Genomic DNA, 24,313 nt, shown 5'->3' with positions numbered 1-24,313 from the left:
CAGCTCTCAAGAGGCAGAGGCAGGCCTTGATGCAAAAAACACATCTTTCACCTCACAGGGTGCCACACCCAATCCAGTGGTGTCTGCATGACAAGCCTAAAAACTTGGTCGCAGGCCTGAGGCAAAAGTTTCATGGAAACTGGTCTCCTGGAGGTCCCTGGCATGCCATATCAAGGATGTGTTCCAGAATTGTTCTAGCAATAACCAGTGGATGTTTCTGTACCTTATCTTTTTTGGTATTAATTACTTTTGTAGGAATAAGTATGTCTCAAGTGTCCAATCTGACTGAAAGTCCAGTAAAATTGGATGTTCCTCCTCTGGCCACCACTGATGTTCCAACTTCCTTGCCAGAAATAAAACCAACAAAATCAGGAGCTGATGGTGGGCTCCTCCAGTAAATAGGGAATTTCCCCAAATGCTTAGGAGAAGGTTGTTCCCCTTCCTTATACTAGAATTTATGATGAAGAAGATAATAGGATGAGAACATGTACTGTACTACACCCTGCATTTCATGGAAAGGCTTGCTAGAGCAAGACCCCCTTGGTCTGTTATCCAAGGCACAACAAAATAATATAATCAGAAAGTTCAAAAAGGCAGGCCAATGGCGGGTTAAGTTCTGGAACAAGAATTGGGACTATGGCTGGGGCATATGCCCATAAGACAGGGGAAGTAATTCTAAGAATAGGTTGATCTCAGACAGAGCTGATGTTATCGTGTTGTAACCATTGTCTGACTACTGCCAGTTCTTGTGTATTTGATTTTCTATTTTGAATTTCTAGACTCATGATGTGCCTTTTGCGTCGATTTTGCTGACTTCAATGTACCTTGACATATGCACAAAGTTAACTTCTTTACTTCCTCATGTAGTGATTATAAAAGTCTGATGCATGCTTTGAGAAATTACACTCAGATTCATCACTCTCTTGTGTTCGTGTCTGTTTGTCACTCGCCAACTCTTTGCCCACCTGAGTACCGGATCCCTGATTCTCCCTGGGTTGAGGGGCCCCTGACTGGGTCTGCCCCAACTGGGTCTGCCTGCAGGTGGCGCTCCCAACAGGGACCTCCGGACAGGTAAGACTTTAACTCTTCTTTTCTTTCTCAGGCAAAGATAGGATCTCGTCAGGGTACTGCAGACCCTGCAGTTTGAGGACCGCAAGTAAGTGAAACCATGAGGCATTCCGCATCAAAAGGCAAACGAGTGTTTCTGTCAGTTTTTAGGCACATGTTGGGAGAAAGAGGCCTTGAGGTCTCTGATAAATCATTACTGGAATTCTTTGATTTCATTTTGAAAATTAGCCCCTGGTTTTCGGAGGAGGGAAGCCTGACATTAACAAATTGGAAGCTAGTAGGCAAAGCCATGAGGTGATTACCATGAGAAAAATGGTTCTGACGGCATTCCCCGAAATGCTTTTACTTTATGGCAGCAGATGAGAGATCTGCTGTCAGAAAAAACAGATCAGATCTTGAGTTTCTAATTGAGGAAGCTCCTTCTGAGCCACCCGATTACTCGGAAGCGAAACCTTTTGTTGAAGTTAAGAAAACTTACAATACTACTCCTAAAATATGATGATGATGATGATGATGATGATGATTAATGGGTTTTGGATGAAGAGGCAGCAAAATATGAGTTAGAGGAAGATAGGGATCATCATCACAACTGCAGCCAGGAACCTCTGGCCGCAGCAGATGATGCCATTGCACTCAAACCCAAACCAAAACTATGGAAGCTATTGCCTCCAGTTGGCTTTGAAGGTGCCCTGGCAGAAGCCGAAAGGCAGAGGAATTTTACACTCACTTGTCCTATTGTATTTTTTGATGAGGATGAGCCACAATGGGAACCTTTACCTTTAAAAACTTTAAAAGAATTACAGACAGCTGTTAAGACTTTAGGGCCCACAGCTCCTTATACTCAGCAGCTCTTAGATGTCATCAGTAGTCAATGGTTAACTCCTTATGACTGGCATCAGACAGCTAAAGCCACACTTTCTTCAGGAGACTATGTTCTTTGGAGGACAGAATATGAGGAAAAAGCACGAAAATGTGTCCAAGATAATCTTTTTAAGCGTGGCTCTAAACCAACAATGTCCATGCTTCTGGGCCAGAATGATTTTGCCTGGTAGACAGCCCAATTAGAAATTCCAAAAAATATCCTAGAGCAAATAATGCACATGGCAGTTTCTAGCTGGCGGGACTTGCCACCGTCTGGTGCTAAACCGACTGTGCTTTCAGGCATAAGACAAAAACAGGATGAGTCATATAAAAGCTTTTTTGCTAGATTAGAAGAAACAGTGTGTAGGATGCTCCCTCCTTGGGAAGGGACTGATATGCTAATGAAATTGGCTTGGGAAAATGCTAACCCCTTGTGCCAGGATCTGATCAGACCAATCAGAAAAACAGGGTCCTTGCAGGACTATGTTAAAGCATGTTTGGATGCCTCACCAGCCATAGTCCAAGGAATGTCCTATGTTGCAGCAATGAGAGGGGAAAAATTCAGCGCCTATGTTAAGAGAACTTATGGGAATGGCAAAAATTCCCTAGGAAATGAGGCCACATGTTTTGGCTGTGGAAAGTCAGGACATCTGAAAAAGGACTGTAAAAGTTCTTTGGAAAGCAAAAGGGGGGCCTCCTCCAGGGCCTTGCCCTCGATGTGGAAAAGGTAAGCACTGGAGAAATGGATGCAAATCAAAGTTCCATAAGGATGGAACTCTGCTCACAATAGAGGCAGAAAAGTAAAAAAAAAAAAAAAAAAAAAAAAACTAGATGAGGGGCATCCCCTCAGCTCCACAGAAAGAGAAGCACAGAGCCAAATTTCTCCTCTAAATCCAGAAGCTCTGGAGTTTAACATTCATCATTTGCCCAGAGCTACTTCTGGTAGTACCAGACTAAATTTGTCAGATGGAACACATCTTGTTCCGACTTCGGTCGTAGGCATTCTGCCACCAGGGACTGTTGGTCTAATTGTAGGTTGCAGTTCCAATTATAAGACAAAATTTGAAGTGATACCAGGAGTAATAGACTCTGATTCAAAAGGAGAAATAAAAGTTATGGTTAGAGCCCCGGAAGAGACTATACAATTGCATAAAAGACAAAGAATTGAACAAATAATTTTGCTACCTTATTTCCAGTTACCTACTCCAATATAGAAGAAGGATTGGGACAAAGAACAATTTGGATCTACTGATCTTGTGACTTGGGTCCAAGAAATTAATGGTCAAAGACCCTTCAAAATCATAAAGATTAATGGGAAGCCTTTTAAAGGTCTTCTGGACACTGGAGAAGACAGACCATGCATAGAAGGAAAAGATTGGCCTTTCTCTTGTCCTGTTCATCAGACCTCCTCTACCCTTCAAGGTTTAGTTATGCCAATGTAGCTCAGAATGCTCAAATGTTAAGGTGGGACTGTAAAGGCAAATCAGGAAGTGTTCAGCCCTATGTCATAGCTTTTTACCCTTCTCCCTTTGGAAGAGATATTATGGAAGACATGGAAGTGAGACTGATAACTTCAGATAGCCTTAGTTGGCAAAATTTTTCATAGGGCCATTGATGAACATTTATATGCAGATAAAACAGAATGGAAGAGTCACAAGTCTGTGTGAATTAATCAGTGGCCCCTGTCTGAAGAAAAGATACAGGCTATTGAAAAATTAATACAAGAACAATTAGAAAAGGGACATATAGTAGAATCCATTAGTCCATGGAATACTCCAATATTTGTCATAAAAAAGAAGTCAGGAAAATGGAGACTCTTGCAAGATCTAAGAGCAGTGAATGCAACTATGCATAATATGGGAGCTTTGCAATGTGGATTTCCATCTCTTATAGCTATTCCTAAACAATTCTATGTTATAGTTATAGATTTACAAGATTGTTTTTTCACCATTAAATTATGCCCAGAAGATTCCAAGAGATTTGCTTTTAGTGTACCTTCTGTTAATATGCAAAGACCTTATAGAAGGTACCAATGGAAAGTATTGTGACAGGGGATGATGAATAGGCCCACATTATGTCAAAAATTTGTGGACAAAGCCTTATTGGAAGTCAGAAAACAATATCCCAATGCATATATAGTCTATTGTGTGAATAATATTTCATTGGCCACAGAAAATAAAGAACAGAGTCTGTTCTACAAAAGGCAATAGAATGTTTGACCAAATTTAGATTGATAGTTGCCCCGAGAAGATACAATATAATAGGTCTTTAAATTATTTATGGCATTTAATTCATAAAGATTTTATTTCATCACAAAAATGATCATTAGTATAGATAAAATAAAAACTTTAGATGATTATCAAAAATTATTAGGAAACATTTAATTGGGTTAGACCCTATTTAAAGCTTACTACTGGTGAGTTAAGCCCTCTATTTAATATTCTGAAAGGAGATACTCAGCCTAATTCTCCTAGAATGCTTACCCCAGAAGCTTTAAAAGCTATTTCCTCAGTGGAACAAAAAATAACATAAACCAAGGTTCAACAAATCGATTATACTAAAGAATGGGAATTTTTAGTTATTACGACTTCATACATGGGGGCTGGAGAGATGGCTCAGAGGTTAAGAGCATTGGCTGTTCTTCCAGAGGACCTGAGTTCAATTCCCAGCAACCACATGGTGGCTTACACCATCTGTAATGAAATATATGCAATAAATAAATAAATCTAAAAAAATGTTATAAAAAAGAAATGTAAAGTAAAAAAAAAGACTTCATACACTCCCACAGGTTGTTTTTGGCAACAAGGAATGTTGGAATGGATTTACTTACCTCACACACAAACCAGGATGGTGTCTTCTTACTTGTTTATGTGTTCAATGTTAATTGTCAAGGCTGGAGCCTGTTCTAAGGAGTTATTTGGAAAGGAAATATAATTATTCCCTGTAATAGACAACAATTTGAACATTTATTGCAGAACGATGAGGATTGAGGTATACCATTGCAAGGATATACACGGCAAATTAAATATCATTTACCCAGGCATCCCTTAATTGAATTTGCCAAGACAACTGATTTTATCTTTCCTAATATGATTTCCAATATTCCCTTAGAAAAGGCTAATTTGCTTTTTATAGATGGTCCCTCAAATGGAACAGTAGTAGTATATAGAGAAAGTTGTTTCCCTATTATTAAAAGAGATGCAAATATTTCTGCACAGCAGGCAGAAATAGCTGCAATAATTTTAGCTTTTGAAAATTTCCCACAAGCTTTTAATCTTTATACAGACTCAAAGTATGTGGTTAGCCTGTTTCCAGCAATAGAGACTGCACTCTTATCTGGAGACTCAAAGATTTTACACTTACTTCAGCAATTACAAAAGTTAATTGAAAATAGAAAGGAAAAATTCTATATTGGGCACATATGGAGGCACAGTGGACTCCCCAGTGTGTTGTCCTTTGGGAATCTGATGGCTGACGCCTTTACTAGAGAAATAATTATGACTGCTGTAGAAAAGGCACAACAGAATCATCATTTGCATCATCAAAACGCCCTGGCTTTCAATATGTTTCAAATAACTAGAGAGCAGACCAGACAAATTGTGAAACAGTGTAAATATTGTCCAGAAGTCTATCATCCTCAAAATTTCAAATCCTTTGGCAAATGGATGTTACCCATATTCAAGAATTTGGAAAGTTAGGGTTTGTTCATGTCACAGTAGATACTTTTTCACATGTTGTCATGGCCACAGCTAGATCTGGAGAAGCTACTAAGGATGTTATACAACATTTATTAGCTTGTTTTTTGTATTTGGGGATTCCAAAGAAAATAAAAACAGATAATGGACTAGTATATACTTCTAAAGCTTTTGCAAAACTTTTGTCAATTTGTAATATTGAGCTTGTAACAGGAATACCTTATAATCCTCAGGGTCAAGCTATTATAGAAAGAACACATCAAATATTAAAGAATCAGCTTGATAGGATGAAGGCTGCTAATCAGTTTTACTCACCCCATCATGCTTTAAACCATGCACTCTTTGTAATAAATCATCTTAATACCAATGAACAAGAGGAAACTCCCATGATGAGGCATTGGGGATCAGTTGCTTTTAAGGTTCAGCATTTAGTTATATGGAAAGATCTTCTAACTGGAGCCTGGAAGGGTCCAGATGTCTTAATCACCTCGGGAAGAGGATATGCTTGTGTTTTTCCTCAGGATGCAGAATCCCCTATCTGAATCCCAGACAGAATGATCCTACCAGCCCTGCCCCTCTCGGGCACAAAGCTGCACAGAAAAGAGGAAGAGGAAACAGGAAAAGCAAAAACTCACAGTGAAACTGAAGGAGCTCTCCCTGTCTCCTCCACAGACTGCGGCGACAAGGGCTACTTCAATTCCGATCTGGGGTCAACTCAAGAAGCTGACTCATGAGGCGGAAGGGCTCATGCTGAAGACTGGCAACACACTTTCAGCAAAGACAATGTTTATGGCTATGCTTGCTTTGATAACTGCACAGCTGACTGTGGTAGCTGGGAAAGTTTTTGGGCCTATGTACCTAAACCTCTGCTGCTTCATCCAGTTGGATGGGATGAATGACCAATGATTCAGATTTGCTGGGGGGATTTCAGGATTTTGGTATAAGTCATCATACTTTCATTTTTGTAGATTATATAGGTAGGTCTGATGCAGTCCCCATTTGCCTAGGGCTTAAAGGAGTAGCCCCTACAGGGTGTCTGCCGGTCAACTACAGAACATTTGTGACTGACACTCCTGATAGACAGAACAAGGACAAGCACTTGATATGGGAACTGCATATTCAAACTTTGGGGTATGTTATTAAGAATGACACCTTTTCTGATGAATTCCACATGCGTATTCCTAATTGTTTAGAATTATATAGTGGCAAGGATCAGTTTTGGAATATCATGGCAGGTGAATACTCCTGTCTGGTTGGATTGTGGATTTCCACATTCAGCATCAGTTTTCCATCTAGGGGAACTCAAGACTTGGTGACAGATTATTCAGTTGCATCTCCTAAGTATGATTATACTGCCTATATAAAAAATAATTAAAAAAGATTTAATAAATTTGACCCAGATAAGGGGATTGAGAAGTTACAACGTTGGTTTACACCTGGGTTTGTTGCTCCAATCTGGGTTGGTCATTCTGTTGTACATAATATTTCTTCTATTCAGCCTGATTTATTCAGACTAGCTGCTTTAGCAAATATGGTCCTTTTAAAGAAACCTAAAGCCCAAGTTCTGTCACCTAAGGCTGTTAGAGCTTGTGTTCCTTATCCTTATGCAATGTTCTAAGCATGTTAATATTACTAATCTTGGAGGTTCTTTTCTTATTAATTGTACTTCTTGTCAATTGACTAATTGTGTAGATTCTGGCCTGGATAAAAGATTTTGCTGTGATGCTTTTGGTTAAAAGACCAACTTAGCCAGGCGGTGGTGGCGCACGCCTTTAATCCCAGCACTCGGGAGGCAGAGGCAGGTGGATCTCTGTGAGTTCGAGGCCAGGCTGGACCGACAGCCTCCAAAACAATACAGAAAAACCCTGTCTCGTAAAACCAAAAAAAAAAAAAAAAAAAAGACCAACTTATGTGATGTTACCGGTGGATTCAGGGAAAGATCCATGGTCTGAGAATTCAGGCATACAAACTTTGAAAAGATTAAATGAGTTAATTAGATCAAAGAGATTTGTAGCAGCGCTGATTTTAAGAATTTCAGCATTAATTGCCATTTTAACCTCATAGCTTTGGTTGAACAATTACATACTTCTCATTTTGTTAATGATATGCATAAGAATATGTCATTGGCTCTCTCAGAACAGCATATAATAGGTTGAGGGGCCCTGACTGGGTCTGCCCACAGCAAAAGGGAGTAAGAGAGAGTTTATTACATGGAATACTTTAAGGAGAATTGGTATAACCTGTTCTTTGAACTTCTGGTAAAATTCTGCACTGATGCCATCTGGCCCTGGACTTTTTTTGGTTGGGAGACTTTTGATGACTGCTTCTTGTTAAGAGAAGCTTTTCCTTGCTAGTCGCTTTGGTTTATCCCCCGCCAGTCGCCTGGGCTCTGCCGCATTGTAGACCCCAAATAAACACACAGGAGGCTGTATTAATTATGAAGCTGTTGGCCTTGCTTGTTTCTTACTGGCTAGCTCTGACTTAAGTAATTACCCCATAATTGTTAATCTAAGTATGTCTCTTACCGGAGAATAGTTCCGGGCTCCTACCCCTTGGTGTTACATCTTGAACTCTCCTGTGTTTCTCCTTCCCAGAATCCTCCTGGATTCCTAGCCCCACCTATCTAGATTCCTATTGGCCAGACAGTGCTTTATTGACATATACACAGGACTTCCCCAACAGCTTCTATTTCCTTAGGTGCTATAGGTCTATTTAAATTGCTTATCTGTTCTTGATTTAATTTTGGTAAGTGATATCTATCTAGACAATTAACAAAATCAGAAATGAAAAGGGAGACATAACAATGGACAGTGAGGAATCCAGAGAATCATCAGGTCATATTTTGAAAACCTATACTCCACAAAATTTGAAGAAATTCAAAGAACAGGTAATACCAATTCTCCTTGAAGTATTTCATGCAATAGAAGCAAAAGGGTCTTTGCAAAACTCTTTTTAAGAGGCTACAATTACATTGATACCCAAGCCACACAAAGACACAACTAATAAAGAGAACTTCAAACTAATATCCCTCATGAACGTTGATGCAAAAATACTCAATAAAATACTGGCAAATCGGATCCAAGAACATATCAGAAAACTCATCCACCATGATCAAGTAGGCTTCATTCCACGGATGCAGGGATGGTTCAACATACGAAAATCCATCAATGTAATCCACCATATAAACAAGCTGATGAACAAAAACCACATGATCATCTCACTAGATGCTGAAAAAGCCTTTGACAAAATCCAACACCCATTTATGATAAAGGTCTTGGAGAGATCTGGGGTAACAGGAGTGTACCTAAATATATAAAAGCTATATACAGCAAACCAACAGCCAACATCAAACTGAATGGAGAGATACTCAAGGCGATTCCTCTAAAATCTGGAACAAGGCAAGGCTGCCCCCTCTTCTCATACCTCTTCAATATTGTACGTGAAGTTCTAGCTACAGCAATAAGACAACAAAAGGATATTAAGGGGATACAAATTGGAAATAAAGTGGTCAAACTTTCACTATTTGGAGATGATATGATAGTTTACATAAGTGGCCGAAAGAACTCTACCAGGGAACTCTTGCCATTGATAAACACCTTCAGCAAAGTGGCAGGATACAAAATCAACTCAAGAAAATCAGTAGCCCTACTATATACAGACGATAAAAGGGCTGAGAAAGAAATCAGAGAAACATCACCATTTACAATTGCCACAAACAACATAAAATACCTTGGGGTAATGCTAATCAAACAAGTGAAAGACCTGTATCACAAGAACTTTGAGTCTTTAAAGAAAGAAATTAAAGAAGACACCAGAAAATGGAAAGATCTCCCATGCTCTTGGATAGGTAGGATCAATGTAGTAAAAATAGCTATCCTGTCAAAAGCAATCTACAGACTCAATGCAATCCCTATCAAAATGCCAGCACAATTCTTGACAAACCTTGAACGAACAGTTCTCAACTTTACATGGAAAAAGAAAAAACCCAGGATAGACAAGACCACTCTGCTCAACAAAGCAACGTCTGGAGGCATCACCATCCCTGACTTCAAGCTCTATTATAGAGCTATAGTCCTGAAAACGGCTTGGTACTGGCACAAAAATAGACAGGTAGACCAATGGAATCGAATTGAACACCCTGATATTAACCCACACACCTATGAACACCTGATTTTCGACAAACAAGCTAAAATTATACAATGAAAAAAATATAGCATCTTCAACAAATGGTGCTGGCATAACTGGATATTGGCATATAGAAGACTGCAGATAGATCCATGTCTATGACCATGCACAAAACTTAAGTCCAAATGCATCAAAGACTTCAACATAAATCCAGCCACACTGAACCTCTTAGAAGAGAATGTGGGAGGTACCCTTGAACGAATTGGTATAGGAGACCGCTTCCTGAACATAACACCAGTAGCACAAACACTGAGATCGACAATTAATAAATGGGACCTCTTGAAATTGAGAAGCTTCTGTAAGGTAAAGGACACAGTCAGCAAGACAAAAAAGCACCCCACAGATTGGGAAAAGATATTCACTAACCCCACATCTGACAGAGGGCTGATCTCCAAAATTTACAAAGAACTCAAGAAGCAAGTCTCCAAAACACCAAAGGATCCAATTAAAAACTGAGGGTGTGAACTAAATAGAGAATTCTCAATAGAGGAGTCTAAAATGGCTGAGAGACACTTAAGAAAGTGCTCAACATCCTTAGTCATTAGGGAAATGCAAATCAAAACAACTCTGGGATATCATCTTACTCCTGTCAGAATAGCTAAAATCAAAAACACCAATGACAGTTTATGCTGGAAAGGATGTAGAGAAAGGGGAACACTCTCCACTGCTGGTGGGAGTGCAAACTTGTACAGCTACTTTGGAAATCAGTATGGAGATTCCTCAGGAAAATGAGAATCAGTCTACCACAAGACCTAGCAACTCCACTCTTACTCATATACCCAAAAGATGTATATTCACACAACATGGATGTCTGTTCCATTATGTTCATAGCAGCATTATATGTAATAGCTAGATCCTGGAAGCAACCTAGATGCCCCACACCTGAAGAGTGGATAGTGAAAATGTGGTACATTTACACAATGGAGTACTACTCAGCAGAAAAAAAAACAATGGAATCTTGAAGTCTGCAGACAAATGGATGGCACTAGAAGAAACCATCCTGAGTGAGGTAGCCAAGTCACAAAAAGACAAATATGGTATGTACTCACCCATATATGGATTTTAGACATGGATCAGGGAAGTGTCAGCCTACAACCCCAGTGCCAGTGAGTCGGGGAAACAGGGAGGTTCCCAAGAGATATGCATTATACCCCAAAGAAGTGGAATGAGGCAAGATCTCCTGATCAGATTGGGAACATCAGGAGAGGGGAGAGGGAATAAGAAAAAAAGAGATGGGGATAAGAGGAGGGGAGAAAAAGGTATGGGAGAGCTGGAAGTTTGAGTCGAGGTTAAGAATAGAGGAGAGCAGGATGAGAGATACCACAATAGATGGAGTCATCATAGGTTTGAGGAGAGCTGACACTAGTGAGATTTCCTGAGATCTACAAGGATGACACCAACTGGCAAACTAAGTAATAGCAGAGAGACTACATTAATAGCCCCTCCCTGATGATAAGGTTGATGACTACCTTATATGCCATCCTAGAACCTTCATCCAGTGACTGATAGAAGGAGATAGATACCCACAGCTAGACACTGAACTGAACTCCTGGAGCCCAGTGTCAGAGATGGAGGAGTGATGAGCAATGGCATCAGGACTGTGCTGGTGAAGCCCACAAAGACAGCTGACCAGATAAGGGGGAGCTCTTGAACCTCAGACTGAGAGGCCAATAGGAGACTGATCCAGACTCCATGAATGTAGTGTCAGTGAGGAGGCCTCGGAGATCTCTGGGGCCTTGGGTAGTAGATCAGTGTTTACTATGGCGTATGAATGAACTTTGGGAGCCCATTCCACATGGAGGGATGCTCTGTCAGCCTAGGTCCTGCCCTGGATGAAATGACAGACTCCTCAAGGAGGGCCTCACCCTCCCTGGGGAATGATGTGAAGACTGGGTGGGGAGCTGGGGGAGGGCTGGGGGAGGGACAAGGAAGAAGGGGTGGAAGAGGGATATGAGACTGACATGTGAAGCATGCATGTTTCTAAGACATAATTTATTTTAATAAAAATTTATTTCTCATAAAAATGAATAAAGTACCAATATTCTAATCAGTGATGGAAATATATTGAAGAGACTTTCAGTAAAACTACTATGATGGTTTAAAAAAAACACACACGTGTGCACACACACACACACACACACCATCATTGGAAATATCAGAGATGTGGGTCACAACAAGATGGAGGAATTTCTCCTACAGGCCCCTGATGCTATCTGATGACATTCTTAGCTTTTTGGCCTGTGGAACTTACTAGCCTGCTAACAGATTCCAAAGGACTTTTTATCTGTTGTCCATGGAGGTGGACTAGGAATGGCTCTTCAGGGGGCTCAAGCTAGCTCTAGTTTAGGTAATCAAGCTCAGACCTGTACCGTCCCAACCTCTTTACATCACTACAGCTCCAATCAGTCACTCTGTCTTGCAAACACAGTTTCTTTCTAGGAATTTTTGTCCACCCAGGTGAATTCAATACTAGCTTGGTCTACATAGTGAGTTCAAGGTTAGCCAAGATTATGTAGTAGGACTCAGAGAGAGAGAGAGAGAGAGAGAGAGAGAGAGAGAGAGAGAGAGAGAGAGAGAGAGACTTATTTGAGATTTTATGATTTTATTTTTATTTTTGAGACAGGATCTCATTACATAGCCAAACTGGGCTGAAACTTGAAATTCTCCTGCCTTGCTTCATCTTCCCAGATATTGAGATGTTAGGTGTGCACCCCATATCCACCTACCATATTCAAAATATTTTGGATTATCATTCATCTTCCTTCTTTTCCTTACTTTATTAACTCCAAACCCAAATGATGTATGATGTAGAGACCTTGGTTGGTAGATTTATGTTGTAGATCAGGCTCCACTATAACTGCCATCTCTGTCTCATTTGCTAAAACTTACACATCTCCATAGGCCTTGACTCCATCCTTGGAAAGCCACAAAAGAAGATCGACAGTTTTTGTGGGTTGCTTGTAGGTTTGTTTTGGGAAGAGGGATGTGTGTTTGTAAGTTTGTGTTGTTTGTTTGTGAGGGAATTAATTTTGCTCAATGTTAGTTACTTAAAACCATAAAAGTGGGAAGGGGTGAAAATTAATGGTAGAATACTCACCTACCATTCCTGAGGATCTGGGATCAGTGACTCCAGCATTGACAGGGGGCAGAAGGAGGCCACAACAGAGCCAGCAAAACTTGCTGTGAATCACAAAGTAAACTTTGCTTTTTGAAAAGACAAAACAGACATACATTTTATGTTGCTGTAGGCTTCTGCCACATGCTTGCTCAGCTCCCAGGGAATGGACTGCCTCAAGCTCTGCTTTGGTATTGGGAATTTTTGGGTGAAAGTTACAGGAACTGTGAAAGTCTGGCAAATTTTCTTTTAAAAAAATACAGCCTGTATCTGAAAGGAATACTTCTTTATTCCTGGGTTTGCAGAAGGAGAGCTCATGCAGCTGTTGGCTGGACACTAACATCTGCTCCTCAGCTTGCCAAAAGGATTGAGGTTGAGTCACTGGACTTGACTTCATAGTCCCACTCAAGAGACCACTGGGACTGTAAATACTTGCTGCTGAATCCATTTCTTGTAAATAGCTCCATGAATTAGGAACACATAATTTAGTTTGATATTGCTGGTTTTGGAGTGCACCCTTAGGGTCTGGTACAGACATTCTGCTTATTTTCAGAGCAGCTCTGATCTACACTTGTAAGAAGGCAAGTAAGCAGCCTCTGGGCAATTCACTATGTATGCTTTCTATCTTGGGTGGTACCAGATTCACTGTATCTGCTGAGTGGAACTTAAATTTTAAAAGACTCTGGAACCTTACCTTTCTTGTGCCATAAAAGCCCATTGGAAACCACATAGTCAGTGGGAGCAGACTGTGTGGATCTTTGAACTTGGTCTCAACTAACTGAAAAGCCTGTTGTTGAGTTCTAATGGTTCTTTCCTCTGATTCCAGCACTTAAATCTCCATGGCTAGATTTAAACAACCATCTCCTTTCCTCCTTTCCGAGAATCCACAACTGGTTTTTCATATTATCCAGGACATCCCTTAAAGGACGTCCCTTAATACACACACACACACACACACACACACACACACACACACACACACACACACTCTCTCTCTCTCTCTCTCTCTCTCTCTCTCTCTCTCTCTCTCTCTCTCTCTCTCTCTCTCTCTCTCTCTCTCTCTCACTCAAGAAGGCAAAAACTGCAAACAAACATGAGAAAACAAACTGATTTTATCCATTAGTTTCTGAGTACCTCATTTAGTTTCTAATAGTTTAAATAAAACTTGAAAGTGACTCTAACATAAATTGGAATGAAGTTGAGTTGAGCATACATTGCAAAGGCACTGGTTTGTGATACTGACTTGTATATAGATTTGAAAGTATGTAATAAATATCACAAGGAAGAATTGAAAAAGAACAAAGGCAGGGACTGTGACATGACCCAATGGGTAAAGGTACTTGCTATATAAGCTTGGTCATCTGAGTTTGATCCCTGCAACCAATACAAAAAGCAGACATACTCCATGCCTGTATGTATGAGCACAATTCACTCACATACATACGATCTTAGTTAGGGTTTCTACTGCTGTGAAGAGACATCATGACTATGGCAACTCTTATAAGGGAAAACATTTATTTGGGACTGGCTTGCAGTTTCAGAGGTTTCGTCCTGTTGCATGGTATTTGATCACCCTGTGAACCCCAAGATTGCATTATTTACTAGAAAAACTTGATTTTAATTGTGGTGTGGCTCAGCTCTAGCACTCACCTTTAATCTAAGCACTTTCTGCTTATTGTAAGGAGGATTAAATAAAAACAACATTCCATAGTTAAGAGGCTGAGCAAGCAACAAGTTGACAGACATAATCACAAAGAATAATAGGGAGTCGGGAGGATGGTGAGAGAGATGCACAGTAGAAGGGAGGGACATCGAGATGAAGGAATATTGTTTGAGATAGTGTAGGAGAAATATTTTTCTGGGACTTTGATGGAGGAGGAAGTTCAGCTGGCTGCTTTCTCTGCCTCTGTGAGCTCATAGGTTTTCATCCCAGCATCTGGCTCCTAAGTCTTTATTGGTAAAATTGAACAATTGAGATTTCGTTTAAAAAAGAACATAGTCCATGATAGTCATGGGAAGAAGCATGGTGCCATGAAGGCAGACATGGTGCTGGAGAAGGAGCTGAGGGTTCTATATCTTGACCTGCATATGGTAGGAAGGAGACTGCCCCACTAGGCTGTCGGGGCCCTGCCCGTATATTTGAAATCTATTCCATCCTGCCATGAGTTCAGAGAGCTCAAATCACACTCATCCTGAATACTAGATGATACATGCATCTATGGAGCACCTGAATGCTGAATAGTACGTGCAGCTACAGAGTGTCTTTAGGGTTAAGGGAAGTAATTGCTATATTCCCTTTATACATGATAATAGAAGTCTTCTGCCATGGTCCCAACCTTTGGTTGGTTCTTTAAGATGATGCACGAATAAACTGGGCGCATTCATTATAAACTGACACTGCCTCCTGATATGATCTCTGTCTTTTCTTTAATGCCTATAGTTAGATTTCCCTCATCCACACTCCCCCACTCAGAAACGGACCCAGGGCTGTTTGGCTGCTGGCCCCGACACTAGTCCGTGACACTAGGCCTGTACTTCCTCCAACAAGACCACACCTCCTAACAGTGCCACTCCCTAAGGGCCACGAATTCAAACACACGAATCTACCGTGGGCATTACTTTTCAGAACACAACATATACTATATATATTTTTTCTAAGGACAAAGGTAAACACCAAACATTTGGGCACTGTTCTGCCTGATTTATGTCAACTTGACACAAGGTAGAGTTATCTGAAAGAAATGCTAGTAAGTATGCATGTATTCATCCTTTCTCTTCCCTTGATTGTGGATATGACTAGCTGTTTCAACTTCCTGAAGTCTTATATTTTTGGTTGTGAGCCTAGCCTTTAACAGCTGAGCCATCCCTCCAGCCCTCAACTTCCTGAAGTCTTAACCACCCTGAAATGGTGAACTATAACCTGGAATTAGGAGCTAAAAACCTTTCTCCCCAACTTGCTTTTTGTCAGGGTGTTTCATCACAACAACAGATATGAAATGAGAATAGATGCTAAAAAAAAAAAGCACATGATACTTCAGCCCTAGGTCTGCTATATTCCAACTCTCTACAAGCACAAACTTCCAATCAGACAACCAGTTGTATAGAATCTTTAATAATGCAGATGTGGCATTTTTTCTTCAGGGAACTTTACTTTGTAATGTTCATGTAAGAATGCAAATTTCTGGAGGGATACCTCAGTGGTAAAGAGCATTTGCTGCTCTTGAGACCCAGTTCAGTTCCTAGTACCCACATGGTGACTCACACCTATCTGAAATCCTACTTCCAGAGGATTTGACAGCCTCTCTGGGCACCGGGAATGCATGCAGGCTTTCTCAGTTTAGATGCACATTTTGAGCATGCTCCACTCAGGCCTTTCATCACATATTCAAATTAGAAAGAAGAAGAAGCTAATACTCGTGGGTAGAGAATTTCGTATCATAATGACTGAGGTCACCTAAAAGAACGAGTCAGAGTGACTTGGTGGCCTCTGCTGCTTCCTCAACAATTTCTCTAGTTGAAACAAAAACAAGAACAACTTTGAAGGTACATTAAGGACTTTGGGGTGGGGTGGAGAGGATGATTTTTATGTAGCTCAGGCTGGTCCCAAAATTTTCTTGCCTTAGCCTCCAAAACATTGGGATTACAGGCATTCACCACATGCCCAGCCCAGCTTAACAGTCATTTAAAGAGTCCGGAGTCCCCTACCCCCATCTCCTGCCCATACATTCTGCAGTTTGTCTCTTCCTCATTTAGTTGCTAGGAAAGTGCCCCGGATTCAGATAAATGACACAAATCCCTGTTGAATCTTTCTAGATAGGTTGATTACTTACTGCTAGGTGCATAGAAGATGATCAGCAGCCTATCTTTCTAGCCATGCTATGTTTTACTAATAATCTCAATTCTGGAGGAAGGCCGCATGGTGTCATGAGCAATGCCTAAATGTTGGGCTCTGGTAAGGCCAAGGCGTAACCTCAAAATACATTTATTGGCTGTATACTACTAAATATGCATTGCAGCTCTCTGCCATGCCTTGCTTTTTTTTTCTATATGCAAGATGGGAAATGAATGCAGCGATCAAATGAGGCAACAATGGGAGGTCCAGACTCAACACTAGGCACATAATTAATGTCCCCTTTTGAAGTCAGGGTTGAGACTACAAACATAGAATGTTCATTAAGAACTGACTTTGAGGGCACTGTTTTCTACAAAGAGAGCTCTTGGTGGGCCTTTGTTGCGACTGCTGATTGCACACATCTGGAAACTATGACAACCAGTTTGCTTTGAGTTCAACTTGACCCCAGTATTGCTCTACATAAGGCAGCCTCTAGCCTTTAGTTTTCCTCAACACATCATAGCTTGTCTTGAATTTGGGCAGAAAGGTGGCTGTCAAAGAAAATGCAAGTCTGGGAGGAACCGTGATCTGACTGGCTGATACCCAGTTCTGTATGGTCCCATAACTGTCCCTGGGAGTTTTTAAAATTAAAAATACATTAGGGAATTTTAGTATGACACTTCAAATGTGAGGGTGGTGTGTGTGTGTGTGTGTGTGTGTGTGTGTGTGTGTGTGTGTGTGTGTGTGTGTCCCTGGGGAGGAGGGGGTGAGCTGATTTCGCCAAATCCATGAAAATAATAAGATGTAGAAATGGAAGAAAATACAATAAGTTCAAGAAACAGGAGAGGGGAGGGACCATATAAACTTCTGTTGCATTCAAAACCCTATACCTAAGCCCTCTGTCCATTGTCACTGAGGCAGGTAGTAAGATTTAGCCAACTGAACATGCCATAAGGGATTGTGTTTTAATTCAGTGTAGAGTATTTTCATATCATGGTTACAACCCTGGATTTAATTCCAGGAAAACCAAATAACTAAACAAATTTTCTAAACACTCAATATAATCCGTATTGGATCAGAATTTAAAAACAAAACAAAACACATTTTTTATAATACTACTAGTATTTTTTTTGGATCTTTTGAATACCCCCATTCTTTTGATGACTTAGAAGGCATTTTAAGACCAGTATTAACTGTATGCATTAAGTCAATGGATATCAATATTCCTTCAATGTGTCAAATACTCTTCTGGGTGCGGGGATACAGACGCTTTGCAACAAAACCTCTCCCAGGTGTAATCTGTTGCACAGATCAAGTATTGGTCAATATCGATGGTGGTGGTGGTGGGGCACACAAAGAATGCTAAAAATTAAAAGTTGATCACCTGTATTTGCTTATTAACTTTTTTCTTTTCTTTCTTTCCCCACATGAAATGTTTCAATTTCTCTCTTGTTGCTTTGGTTCACAGAACAATCCCTTTATTTCCAAAGGACAATTTTAGGTCCCCATATGTGCTGGGTAATCACCTCCCATGTCCACAATCAAAGAGGGACCACAGTAACTGAATACAAAGGGCTTTCCTCTAGATGAATATGAAACCAACTAGCATGACCAAATGAAAGTATGCAGAAAGATTTATTACTTGCAGCACCTAAAGAGAGCATTGGCATTATCTACACAACAATGGTCTCACCACATAAAATGTGGGAGTTTTATTTCAGAAGCCTACACATATAAGAAAGGTCATATTGGAGGCACTTCTGAGCTTGCTTGGTGTAAGGTGTCTATCACTGGGCATGTTTGATTTATAGTCATATATGTCAGGCTCAAAAGGAAAGATGGTAGGCATGAAACTTCCAGGTATTTGTGTTGAGGATTTTTTTTTTGGGGTTTTCGAGACAGGGTTTCTCTGTATTGTTTTGGAGGCTATCGGTCCAGCCCGGCCTCGAACTCACAGAGATCCGCCTGCCTCTGCCTCCCGAGTGCTGGGATTAAAGGCGTGCGCCACCACCGTCCGGCTCTTGTGTTGAGGATTTTAAGAGTAGAGTTATCTTTAGGTTACCTTGACTGTTTCCTTAGAGGTTTTTCCTATGAGTTTTCAGGTGGACCTAAAAGAAAGAACAACTTTGAAAGTGCACTCATGGACTTCTAAAGGGACGGTAGATTTCTCCTTTGTAAAGACAGTTTGACCCTAAATCTACCTTCCTTCTTAGTGACTTTTTTCTACCAGAAATGTGGAAAATTTGAGTGTGGATTTCTGTACAGCCCTGACTGTATGATAACCTGTGAGAATAAATTTACTGCTAGGGTTTCTAAAATACATGCCAGCATACCGGAAATACAATACTTCACCCCTCATCTGTTCAAATAAAAAAAATCCATCAAATACTTCAAACCCGGGTACTAAAGTGAATCCTACTGGGTGTTACATTTCATAGTTGAGAAACTGCCAGAAAGCTTTTACTATGGTTAAACCTAATGTCAGGAGACAAACTTCCTCAAATTTTCCACATAATCGCTTCCATCTTACCTGTTTTCTAGTTATGTCTAGTAGAACACAGGATATGATCTGAGTATTCCTTCCTTCTTTTTTGAATTTAATACCAAGTTATCAAACTCAATCTTGATTACCTTACCTTTGTCCTTGGGTAGCCTCAGACTAAGGGAGTTCTTTTTAATTAGTGTGAAAAAGGAGCTTAGGACTTTCAAATAGAAATACACAAGGCACTGCAGATGCAAACCAACGGCTTGGAAAAGAACTGCGTGTGCCCAAGAATTGTAGAGACAGCAGTAGCTACAGCAACGTTCTTGCCTGCAGATATCAACTTGCAGAATGTGACTGTCAAACTGAGGAAACTGTGGGTTATAACGTAAATAACATCTAAAGTGGGACAGGGCTCTAAGGTCCAAGATGCTAGGCGCATAAGGGCTGGCGCAGGCGCCATAGTAGGGGCGCCTAGCACATGCGCGGTGGCAGGCACCGTTAAGAACCTAATCGTGGTGGAAGATGGCGTCCAACTTAAGGAAGTCAAACGTGGCCTCCACCAGCTACAAGAGAAAGGTGGGTCCTAAGCCTGAGCTCACCGAAGACCAGAAGCAAGAAGTTCGGGAAGCCTTTGACCTCTTTGATTCTGATGGGAGTGGGACCATCGACGTGAAGGAGTTGAAGGTGGCCATGAGAGCACTAGGCTTTGAACCCAGGAAGGAAGAGATGAAGAAAATGATTTCGGAAGTAGACAAAGAGGGCACAGGAAAGATCAGTTTCAATGACTTCTTGGCTGTGATGACTCAGAAGATGGCAGAGAAAGATACCAAAGAAGAAATTCTGAAGGCTTTCAGGTTGTTTGATGATGATGAAACCGGGAAAATCTCGTTCAAAAACCTCAAGCGTGTGGCCAACGAGCTGGGGGAAAGCCTCACGGACGAGGAGTTGCAGGAAATGATCGACGAAGCTGATCGTGATGGCGATGGAGAAGTGAACGAGGAAGAGTTTCTTAAGATCATGAAAAAGACCAATCTTTATTAAGTGACTGGCTGGGGCCCTGCTTCCGCTTTTGTGAAAGTATAACGGAAGAGTTGTGGTGTGTTCCCTCTTCCTGCTTCATTTGTCTTTGTTTGGCTTCTAAGCCTCTAGATCAATTATAATTTAAGGATACTTACTATATGAGTTCTGTTGTTTAATTCTCAAGAGCAAAAACCTCCATTAAAGGTCCTCGAGGCTGGAGCCCACTCACAACCATTCATTAAATTGAACACAAGACAGCTTCCTAGGTCAAACGAAACTAGCTCTCTGGTCACTTCTGTGATTTTAAATACCATAAGTGCACTAGTGATTCCTTCAAGTCACTGTTCTAGTATGGTGAGTTAGATTAGAATTCAGGTCATTCAAGCCTTTGCTTTTCACTTAGATGGATACGGCTCTGAAGGATAATAATGTGGCTACTTAAGAACTATTTAAATTATGGAAAGATATTCCTCAATAAAATCTTGCTTGCCATTCAAAAATAAAAAAAGTGTAGGTTTCCTGAGTCTGGTGACACATAGCTATAATCCCCGCACTTGGGAGGCAATGTATAAGCCTGCCTAGGCTACATAGTTCCAGGTCTTTTGGAGACTATAGAGAGGGATCATGTCTCAAAAACCAAAATGGTATTGGGGAGATAACTCACATGGTAAGGTGCCTGCTGTGCAAGTTTGGAAACCTCAGATTGAATCCCCAACATCCATGTAAAGTCCAGTGCTATCTCCAAGGCTTGGAGATGGGGGAAACAGATCAGAGAGAGAGATTTCTAGAGCTTGTTGGCTATCCAACTTTACCTAATCAGTGAGTTACAAGTTAAGCGAGAAACCCTGTCTCAGTATAGTGGGCTGGGTGTGGTGGCACTTGTCTTTAATCCCAGCACTAGGAAGGCAGATGCAGATGGATTTCTGTGAGTTCAAGGCTAACCTGGTTTATATAATGAGTTTCAAGCCAGTCCCGGGCTGCATAGTGAGACCCTTGTCTCATAATGAAAAAGGTGGAGAGCACATATGTACACACAAGTATGCTGGAACCTGCTCACACACATGCACACATCCACAGAACTAAAACTTTAGCTTTCTGCACTAGATTACTTATCTATAGGCTTCCCTTTGGTAGGTGGTTAATTGCAATGGTTAATGTTTTCTAGCTTTATTGCATGTCAGTCTTCCTTTAATGGGTCTGAATTATCTACTGAGGGGTATGGAGAGAGGATATGCAAACCTAGCTCAAGATAAAAATGGAATTTAATTGTGGTCTAAGCAAAGTGTAAGTTTTTAAAGAAATTAAGCTAACTGTTCCCCTTGTTTATTGAGACAGTATTCCTTTGTCCCAGATTGACCTTATATTCAAGATGTAGCCAAAGATGACCTTGAATTTCTAATCTCCCTAACTCTATCTCCCAAATGCTGGGGTTATAAAGAATTCCCCACCACCATACCCAGTTTATGCAATGCTGGGGATAAACTCAGTGCCTCCTTCAAACTAGGCAAACACTCTACCAACTGAGTCACATACCCTTGGGTTTGTTGAAACAAGGTTTCATTTGTATCCCAGGCTAACTTCAAATTTCTCCTGCCTTAGCCTTCCTAGTACTGGGGGATCATGCGCACACAACGCCATGTTCAGTTTGATTTTTTAAATGAATATTTACAAATGCATGTTCTTAGTTCAGGCTCTTTTTAAAAAATATATCTGATACATGGGACTGAGTGAGTAGACTGCTTGCTGCTCAGCAATGGGGACCTGAGTCTGGCTGGGTCTCCATAACCTACACAAGAAGCCACATATGCCTCTGTAGCTCCAGTGCCAGGAGTTGGGGAAGGAATGGGAGAGACAGATCGCAAGCTCACTGGGTAACCAATGCAGCCTGTTTTCAGACTATTGGAAGAAACTAGGCTCACCAATTCAGGTCATTTACTGATACACACCATAGATGACAAGGCCCAACTTTTCAAGCCACTCTCTTCATCAGATTTGACCACAAACAACTTGAGTTTGTTTTTTAAAAATGAAGTCTAGGTTCAATGGAAAAGATCTGTCCCTTCATAATATTCAGAAGAAATTTCTAGAACCAGGAAGGGAGTAGCTGATAATAGGATCTTTGGGATAAGTCTCTAATCATCAAGGCAACACTTGCTTTAAAAGGAATGAAACTCACCTGACTTTATAACTGGTGATATTCTTTTCTTTCTGTCCTTTTTTGAGGGGAGAGAAGTTTGGGGGTTTGATGTTGAGATCAGATCTCATATAGCCCAGGCTATATGAGTAGCTCTGAACTCCTCATTGCTCTGTCCCAGCCGTCAATGTGCTGAGACTGAAAGTATGTCCCACCATGCCTGCATGGTGATGTCATTCTCCCAAGTTCTATAGAAATGTAGCATTTGCTTCATAGAAGACCTGCAATGCATTTGCAACTGTATTTCTGAAGAAGTTACCTGAGGCAGAAACAAGGCAAACCATATTAAATGTTCAACATAAGCCCTTGATTAGAAAAGCCACCGACTTTGCCTTTGCAGGTACAACAGTGAACAGTGTATTGCTGTGTAGTGACTGAGATCCATGCTAAGTTACCCACAACTATTTTTTTCTGGCTAAACTTGGGGGAAATTACTTCTTTAAGCTTCATTGTTCATAAAATTTTTAAAAATTACTTTGTCAAGATAGTGTCACAATTATCAATACCTTATATAAATTAACCTGGTACAAATATACAAGGAAAAGTGATATTAAAAAAATAAGTGAAATGTAGAAAAATGGAGAAGGCCAGAGAGCAAGCACATTCATCTCCCACACAGAGCACAGCAGGCTCAGGACATTGATCAAATTCACCAACACATCAAAATAAGCACACTTCCTCACCTTCATTCGTCCAAAATAAGGGGGAAAAAACCTTGGGTTTCAGTGGAGGAAATATTTAAAATGTTTGGCTGGGTAGTGGCAGGCTTGCAGTTTATCCTGCACTCCCGTCTCTGAAGTCAGGTTCTGTCCCTGGACCTTTCATCATGGGGAGTTTATGAGCCTGAGGTCCAGGGACAGAACCTGACTTGTACAGAACCACTTGACAGCTACATCAGCCCTGCAGCTGAGCAGGTGTCCCTACGTGAAATGCACAGCCAAACCACAAATAGAGGCTGAAATCCTGTCAAGAGTCCAGGGCCCTGCAGAGGGCCCTGCTAATGTTTATTTGCTATTGCTTCCCAACCCCCTGCTCTGTCTGCCCAGGGAGGTATTTTTTCCTAACCATTCACCTTTCTGGAGGTCTTGCCACGGCACTGACTGTTTTATGTTATTTTCCTTTTTGTTTTAATTTTGAGGTGCTGGGGATTGAACCACATGCCAGGCAAGTGTTTTACCACTGCACTTCATCTCAAGCACCATGTTTTTCTTTAAATTGAGTTAGGTTTCGTATCAGTCACCTTCGAGTTACTACAATGAAATACTAGAGGTAGGCTACTGATATAATGTTCATTTATCTCAGTGTTGGAGGCTCAAGGGTATGTCATTGGCATTGACTCCATTCCCAGTTGTACCACATCAGGAAAGAAGCAATGGTGTCAGCGTGGGATCTGGCAAGATAGTATTTCTCTGACCAGGACCAGATAGAGGTAGAGTTCTACAATCTCTTTTGAGGACTCCTGGCAATGACTTGAGGCCCCCATCCTTTGGATCTCTAGACCTTATCTCCAGTATTTCACCACAAATAGCTCCATCATGGAGCCCAATCCTTAACACAAGAATGCGTGGGGAACTCTCCTCAAGATCATAAAAGACTTTTAATTTCACATGAATCTCCATATTTCTGGTTAAACTACAACTGTGTATTGGTTGTTGAGAAAGAACAGCAGGTAAAGGTTCGATCCGCAAAACCTCTACTTGGTGGAGAGAGAGAGAGAGAACCAATTCTGCTAAGTATTCTTGTTACCTCCACAAGTCACTACTGTGGGTATACATACAAATAAAACAAGTAAATGAATAAATAAATGATAAATAAATGGACATTTCTCCCTAGATGGATCAGGAGTCCCTCCTGTTTT

General features: G+C 40.8%; 1 protein-coding gene across 1 annotated transcript; it reads left to right on the top strand.

Annotated features, from left to right (window-relative positions):
• Positions 1–19,701: 19,701 nt before the first annotated feature.
• Positions 19,702–20,415, top strand: Cetn1 (centrin 1). The gene has a single exon (XM_005083030.3). The coding sequence runs from the start codon at positions 19,764–19,766 to the stop codon at positions 20,280–20,282; it is 519 nt and encodes a 172-aa protein (XP_005083087.1). The 5' UTR covers positions 19,702–19,763; the 3' UTR covers positions 20,283–20,415.
• The last annotated feature ends 3,898 nt before the right edge of the window (positions 20,416–24,313 follow it).

This window comes from Mesocricetus auratus, unplaced genomic scaffold (assembly GCF_017639785.1).
Source record: "Mesocricetus auratus isolate SY011 unplaced genomic scaffold, BCM_Maur_2.0 Super-Scaffold_100018, whole genome shotgun sequence".
NCBI lineage: Eukaryota > Metazoa > Chordata > Mammalia > Rodentia > Cricetidae > Mesocricetus > Mesocricetus auratus.
This window is presented reverse-complemented; position numbering and strand designations above follow the sequence as displayed.